The sequence below is a fragment of the Nelumbo lutea genome, chromosome 4, assembly GCF_056320005.1.
Source record: "Nelumbo lutea isolate HS-2025 chromosome 4, American lotus-T2T, whole genome shotgun sequence".
Lineage (NCBI taxonomy): Eukaryota > Viridiplantae > Streptophyta > Magnoliopsida > Proteales > Nelumbonaceae > Nelumbo > Nelumbo lutea.
Window position 1 is genome coordinate 90,745,544 of NC_142687.1, and position 7,807 is coordinate 90,753,350.

At 42.4% G+C, this 7,807-nt stretch overlaps 1 protein-coding gene across 1 annotated transcript; it reads right to left on the reverse strand.

Moving 5' to 3' along the window:
• LOC148861742 (RNA demethylase ALKBH10B-like) lies at window positions 1-4,931 on the reverse strand. Its single transcript, XM_088941812.1, has 7 exons — window positions 4,195-4,931; window positions 2,931-3,061; window positions 2,671-2,788; window positions 2,308-2,424; window positions 2,050-2,165; window positions 1,544-1,698; window positions 1-949 (listed from the first exon to the last, which is right to left on the reverse strand). Exons 1-7 carry the CDS (start codon window positions 4,748-4,750, stop codon window positions 469-471), a joined length of 1,674 nt encoding a protein of 557 aa, XP_088797938.1. The 5' UTR covers window positions 4,751-4,931; the 3' UTR covers window positions 1-468.
• Between the last annotated feature and the right edge of the window lie 2,876 nt (window positions 4,932-7,807).

Here is a 7,807-nt window from a genome sequence, read left to right on the forward strand (position 1 = left end):
TATAGCAGAAATTCCACCTGCCTCTGAAAAAGAAGTTCACAACTCAAAAACATAAATAGATAAAAAATTCCACCCTCTATTAGGGTTAAATTCATATCCCTCAGAACTTAAAAATTCAGCTCAATTGTTTCCAAACACTCTTACAATGGTGGGTTATCCATGGCAAGGTGCAGGAATGGGAAGCATCCCTACTCTTCCTGAAAAAAAAAAGAAAAAGAAAAAGGCCTACACAGATTCCCTACACAGAAAACTGTAATCTCTATACTATATCATATATTCTCTGCAGTACGAAGAGATTCTTTTCCCATGATTTGTACAGATTTGGCCATAACATCCACCTCACAAAGCATCTAATTGTTCTTTGAATGAGATAAGATGTGAACCCTCCTTAATATCCAAAACAGTCAAGCCAAAGTTTGATGCTGCCTTCCCAATGGTTTTATCAAAGCAACAAGACACAAAGAATGGTCAAACTGTGACTCCTGCATCGGAAATGGGTTCCACTGCTGGTGTTTCAATTGGCGGAGGCAGTGCCAGGAGCCTTCCCTTCTGTGCACGGGGAGGGAGATGTTTGGTGGGTTTCTTTGAGCTGACTGTCCAGGGCAAGAACACCCCTGTACCACCGCGTGGGATCTTTCTCGGGTTCATAACCATGGGCCGCATTGGAGCTAACATGACAAGAGGGGCACGGAGAACTCCCCATTTGGGGACCATGTCCATGCCTTCGTATCCGTTGAGCGCTCCCGCTCCATTGGACATTGTGTAAGGCTGTGGCACTCCTGGTTGCCAAAGTGTCATGGCCTTGGTCAGTGGTGGAATGGCCTGTGTCTGAATTGGGTTGGTATCCAGCCGAACCTTGAAGAATGTAATGCTAACTCTCTTATTTGAAGATGGACATATAACATGCCTTGCCATGTCAGAGCTATTCCCTCGCATGACTAGGAGCGATCTGCAAGTTCATCAGATCAGAATTGCGTAAAACAGCCTGTTAGAGAGGTGGTTACAGAGGCACATGTACACTGTCCTGGTGTACTATGAGTACATAGAAATATTTAACCTAAAGTTGAGCATCTGTCCTTATCGATATGATCCATACACATCGATATGGATACAATATGTTTGATACAGGGCAATGATATTCACCCATTACGGCACATAGTTATAAAATCAGGATATCCATCTGTATCTGGGTGCATCGATATGAATACAATATAGTTGATACCGGGAGTATCTATGATTCAATTTCAGGTCATGTGATAATATCTCAGATGAGTGCATTTGTTGGGAATTGTGAGGAGAATAGACTGAGATGGTTTGGGCATGTGCGTACAAAATAAACTTACCATTGAAATTTAAAATGAGAAATCAATTGCAGACTGATTGGTGTAGAATAACTACGGTCAGGCTAAAAAGTATCAAGGCTTGTAAAGATGTTTCCCCCTCCATTTGCTGTATATGCTAATGGAGTTGATTGTTATTTTAGCATCTGGTAGTGTGTCTCCGGTGTGTAAAGCAATGAGTAAAAGGAATATAATGTCCATACCCTTCTTTAAGAGAGAGCATGAGTGAACCTTTGAAGTTCCCATTGGCATCGCTTTGGAGAACCCGTCCAAAAGCCATAGTGGATTCAGAAAGGAGAAGAGTAGAGATAGGCTGCTCCAAATGTGGTGGCCTAAGGTACGGTTGTGAATACTCGCCCTGCGAAGAGAAAGAGAGCAACTAAATTTCCTGGTTCCTTCAAAACAAAATTGAGATTCAAAACGCCGATGGAAACGAAAAACAATCCTGCTCTCCACCTATTATATCCTTTAGGCTGCCTTTGTTTCAGCGTTAATTGGGCAGAAAATCATTTAAATGAAAACAAATTAGAAGGGGGAGAAAACCTTTTTTTTTTTTTTGGCAGATACAGGGGAGGAAATAATAGCCGAAATATTTCAGTCTCAATTTTAAATTCATTTTGAGGAGAAATAAACTCAGCCTTAAGTAAGGTAAAATAAAAAAAAGCTTGAGTATAATATACAAGAGAAAGCAGCGAAAATAAAACAATACCTCGTCAAAGAAGTTAATGATGCAGCTATTGGGTTTTCTACTTTCTGGTATGAGGCGGCACTGAACCAGGTGATCAATAACAGCTTGGAAAACTGATGGGATCGGATCGATATTACCTGTACACAGAGAAAGTCTCGTGCTGTGACTTCCAAAAATATATTATGGGGGAAAAGTACTACAAGGACTTGGATTTCTGAGAGAAACTAAAATTTGGTAGAAGCAAATGCAGAACATCAAAACTCTATAGTCTTGACTTACACTTGTGCAATTTACTTGTTGCTTCATCTTTGATCTGTCCGAAAATTGGAACTCCTAGCTGAATTAACTCTCTCTTGTTCCCCTTCAATTGCTTGTTAAACAAGATAAACGTCTCACCTGTGTTCACCATAACATAGAATTAGACTACCAGAATTTGAAAATGTGTTACAGTCATAATCTCTTTCATGCAAAACACATTTCCAAACAATTTGGTGCAACTTATAAACGGACATCAATTCCCAAAGTGGAGATCTGCAATTTAAATCAGCCTAAACAAGTGGTAACTAGAAATAAGTTTAATCACAGAGCGTGTGAAAACAATGACACAATTCCCGAAAGGAGAGCTCCAATGGGAGAACCAACCTGAGAGTTCTCCATCCCGACCAGCACTGCGGAGTTCATTTACGAAGTCATTGAGCTTAGAAAGCTCCGACCCAGTGAAGATTTCTTCATACACCTTCAGACCTTTCACAACGTTGACCTGCAGGGCACAATTAACAATTAACTACAATCACATTACAAGATATCAGCTCACAGATTTAAACCATTCTCTTCCGATTATATCTATGCCCTATTTTCTCTACAGAAAAAATTGTAATGAATGACGAAAAGATAGAACTCGCCATGTGCCCTTTCACTGGCTCCTTGGCTACGAAACCTTTAGTTATCTTGATCTTGGCACGCCTTGTCTCGCAGTCTTCGTCACTGGAGCAAAACCAAGTGTTCTCCAACGGAAGCTCATCTTCATGAGATCCTACCCAAAGCAGAAATGGAGGTTCAGTATAACAGTAATAACCAAACCAAAATCAAACCAGAGAAAGAATCTATTTTTTATTTATTTTTTTTTTTTTGGGGGGGGGGGCAAGAAACGTCGACTAAATTTACTCCTGACCCGCCATGATTGTAAAGCAACAAATTTCTCAGAAACGTCTGGTGGATGGATTCTGACCTCTGTTCTGGATTTCTTTGGTTTCTCAGGCCCTCGGCTAGGCAGCTACCTTGAGTAACTCGGTAGGCAAGGCGGGTTGAATCGGGGTGGCAGGGGCGAGTATCTGAGTCGATTTCACTTTTTCCGGGCAACAAATTGTGGAGGTCAGCTCACGGGTTAAAGAGGCTGGGCAACAAACCCAACGGGTACACGCGCATCAACCTGAGATCAGACGGCTGAGATTACAAGCCGCCTATAATAAATGATCTCGCGCATCACGACGTGATTTATTTAATAAAAAAGGTAAATTGGCAACTTCCCAAAATAACTGTAATACCAGATGAGGCCTAATTCGGGCCTCGAAATGCTCAACAACCACATAAACCTCGAGGTTGTTCACAGTACACGCGCCATATTCTGTCGAGTTTATTTATTTAAATAAAATATAATATAAAATATTTCTTTTCAAAATAATGAAATACAATAAATAAACGTAAAATCAAAGGAAAAAAAAATAGAAAAAAAACTGAGGAAGACTTCAGGAATCAGGAGTCCAGAGAATCGGAGGCAATTGAATTTTGAATGCGGAAAAACGGCGATCTTTTCCAGTTCTTTTAAAGTAAAGTTGTGTAATTGGTGTGGAATCCCGAGTTAATAGAATCGGGAAGTTTTCGGATTTATTATGGTTCGTCCTATGGATCAAACTCCGTCTCTAACTCGATTGTTTTCATAAGAAGTTTCGTTATATGGAAATGTGGAGAAAATTAAATGCAGGCTTTCATTTCAGAAGAAGGAAAGCGATTTTTGCAGAGAGAGAGAGAGAGAGAAACTCTTAAGATCATCGACTTCCAGTCGCGTAACCAAATGAATAACGAAGAAACCTAATATTAAGCCTATATCATCGGTTCAGATATTAGAATTTATTCTGTTCTTATGCTTCGAGTTCGAAATGTACTAACCTCCTTCAACAACCTTAGGATCTGAAAAATCATCTTTAGATGAGTCTTCTTCTACTACCTCATCACCGGCATCACCATCACTCTGCTTATCAGCATTACTCTGCTTCAAGTCCTCCACAGAATCACTTTTCACCTCCTGAACCTGATCTTTAACTTCCCTACAGCTCTCTTTCTCCTTAAAATAAAACCTAGCTTCTTCGCTCTGCGTCCTCTCTTCCTCCTTTGTCTTCGTCTTCGCCGCCGCGACTTTCCGGAGCTCGAGAGTCACGTCGGCGATCGAATAGTACTTCTGCATATGGAGGATCGGGATCCAGTTCAACCGCCTCCTGTGAATCGCTTCAAACACCGATTCGTAGCTGGCGGTTCCATTACCAAAGAGTGTATCGAGCTGAGTCAAGTGGTTGCAGAGCGCATCGATAATGGCGTTCGCAGCCGCGAATTCTCCCCTGAACCAAGCGATAATCGCGTCCCTTGCAAACGCCTCTGATGGCATCTGCATCGTCGATCCCATCGGGATTCTATCGGACGGTGGTGCAGGCCCGGCCGCCGTCGGCATCGATGGGTCTCCTCCGAGATCAAGCTTTAAGCTCCTCTAGGATTCTGTATCGTATCGTATCGTATCGGTTGGGAGGTACTTACTACTACAACACACGTTTCGGGAATCTATCGGGTTTTAGTTGAGACTTGAGAGAGAACGGGGGGGATGGAGCTATAAAAAGATGAAGGCGAGGGGAGTGTGGCATGAGGGTTTAGGAGGTTATATAGCCAGTTCTGGAGCTGTCCGTATGAGGGGGGTCCACATGGTGACGTGTCAATCGGAAAGACGCGTGACTTGGCTCGATGAGGTGGAGAAGCGTTAGATAGACGGAACGGGAGCCGATTGAAAGCAAGCTATGAATTTACGGAAATAACCTTGGCAGACTCGGAGCAGCCCAAGTAGGTAAAAGTTTTGGAATCGATCACACGTGGAACTTTTCATCGGTGCAAATAATTGACGAAATTTTTTGCACAAAACGTGGTGATTAAGAAGTGTTGGCTAGGGTGTAACGCGACTGGGTTGAAGTCTGTACTCCTCAAAGAATCAAGGCCGTCCACTGTTGAGGCGTCTAACGGATAGAAATTGGGCCTACTTGTACCCAATTGGAGCGGGTCAATGGTCTATTTTTGAGGCTGGCTGGAGACTTGGAGCTACGATGCGGGGGTCCACCATTCAAAGCCGTATATGGTGATATCAACTTTAATGCAGCGTTGCAGCAGCCAAAAGAATTTGACCGACCGACCGGCTGGCGACTAGAGATTTTGTAACTGAACGGCTCGAGTTCCAATGGGAAAGGGACAAAATCGGTAGGACATAAGTGATATTGGCCTTTGTTTAGCCGTTAAAGTGGCTCTGGTCTGGTTCACGGGGCATTGGATGGGGACTAACTTTAGATTTGGATGTATTCCAGGAAACTTCCTGCACGGACTCCTCGAGACATGGAGGCCAGGGGAGTACAGACTACAGACCAATCGGACGGTGGAGGACCCACCTCTTCGATTTCACATCTTCTCCCAACAGAACGCGCCCCAAATACGCCTTACATACACATCTCAGCGTAAATCGAAAACATCTCTCGTACTTTACATTGGGTGATGTTTCCCATATTGGATGTAACCGTTTTTGAGGGCGCATTCTGTGGGGTGGGGGGCAGACAAGTCATTTTACAATCATCCGATGGAGACACTGTTAATGATGACGTGGACGACGCATTGGATGCCTCTGCCCGGAGTGGGGGGGCCATCACAGCGCGGCATGCAATGATTCGCTCACAGCTGTTGGTGGTGGGGCCCACAGATGGAGAGTTGAAGACGAGGAGGGGAAGGCTCATACGGTCCCACCCACGGGCACAGTACGGGGCAGATATGTGCTACCAATAAAACGCTTCCAACAATGTCCCAACCCGAACCTGCCACCTTTCCTGAATGTACAGTTGCGATGGAGTAGTTGGTGGTTGTTTTTGAGAATTGTGATTTTTGTGACCACCAAAGCGGACTCGGCAGACTCGGCACATGCCAAAGGCACTCCTCTCCAGTCTCCACCTCCACAGCTCCACTTATACAGAAGAGACAAAAATATGAACGACAACTGAGCCGGCGCCGGTTCTCTCGGCTCGGCCCGGCCTGCTTCTAGTTAATTTGAAAAGAGATAAGCTGATAAACTGTCATACTACGTATTAATTTGTAGGCGAAAGAAGTCATGGAATTTAAAAGTAAAAAGGGCCCTCTCTGAATTTCCACCAAAGTTATGGAATTATGGAAGTCTTTCACGTTCTGGAAATATCGGCGATATAAAGTACAACTCATATTCCTGATGTTGTACAACTGGATCAATGTGGCAAGCAATGTATTGTGAACCTGTTGTCGGTACATCCAAACTCTCCTTCTTTTGTGGTCAGAAGAGAATGAATTCAAACCTCAATTGCTCCAACAGCATAAGTTCCCAACTTCCAACTGACACCAATCCACTTGTTAAAAACTAAAAAGCATTCCTCGGGTGAAAGGCTTCTTCTTGAATCCTACCAGTACCACCCCTTTTCCCCAAGAAAGCACAACCATCCAAATTGTATATCATCTTCACTTTTTCTAACTTTTTTCCTACATTTTCTAATCCTTTTTCTCCACCAATCCAATCCACAACACAGAAAGAGAGAGAAAGAGAATCAAAGTTATCACAATTTATAGGTAAAATTGAGCGTGAAGCTTTTTTTCTATGTATGATTTTTGTTTTTTCAAAGACAAAAAATCTTGCTTTGTAATTTGATAAGCATGACAAAGCCACTCTTTATGTTAAAAAGTAAGATTTCTGAGGGTGCTTTAGGAGAAAACATAGCTGGAGAGAAGACTGGCCCAACGTAGAAATTTCAAGCTTTACATGGCATGGCTTAAAAGTTGGTAAAAGCAAAGCCAAACAAAGCAGAACCCAAGTGGGTCCCATCGATCCCAACAAAGGCGTGATTCCATTCCCCATTTTCCTTTTTCTAGCATAAAGTCAAGGGTGCACATGATAGGGCTCACGTTGGAAGCCTCACCTAACGTGACACGTGTACGGTCAGAACACCGGGTCACACCCCCCATTAATCATATGAACCTAATTAAAAAGTCAAAAAATGAAAAAGCAAAGAAACCCCATTTGGCCTTGTTTGTCTCGTTTTCTAATTTAAAATAAGATTTTCACCTCAAAGTGAAAATTCAGCCTTCAACTTTAACTTTGGAAAGCATTTTCCCGGGAATATGCTTTGCTCCTCTATTGCAGAATTGGGTGGTCGAGAATCAACCGGACAAACCCAACAAATAATTTGGAGTTTCGGACCATCCATTCTGACTTCTCATTCTCTTTTGGTATAAAGCAGTAGGTCTGCTTTTAGTCTCACATGGGTGGATTCGCACCATTAACATGAAAAAATGAAAACAGCAAAATATCTGGAGTTTTGGGTTCATCTGAAGTACTTCTTACTTATACTTCTCTTTGCCTCTTTATATAGTTCTGGAATGCTTACAAACATGTATAATTATTTATTAATAATCAAATATTTTTAATTTTTTGTGTCGACGCAATTTGAATGGGAAAAAAAAT

What these genes read in the sequence shown, in the direction of transcription:
- LOC148861742 (XM_088941812.1), bottom strand. Translation starts at nt 4,750, where the DNA reads ATGCCGACGGCGGCCGGGCCTGCACCACCGTCCGATAGAATCCCGATG. An exon ending in AGCCAGTGAAAGGGCACATG is followed by an intron (nt 2,789 to 2,930) that starts GCGAGTTCTATC and finishes TGTGCCCTGCAG; the next exon opens with GTCAACGTTGTGAAAGGTCT. An exon ending in AACAAGTAAATTGCACAAGT is followed by an intron (nt 2,166 to 2,307) that starts GTAAGTCAAGAC and finishes CTCTGTGTACAG; the next exon opens with GTAATATCGATCCGATCCCA.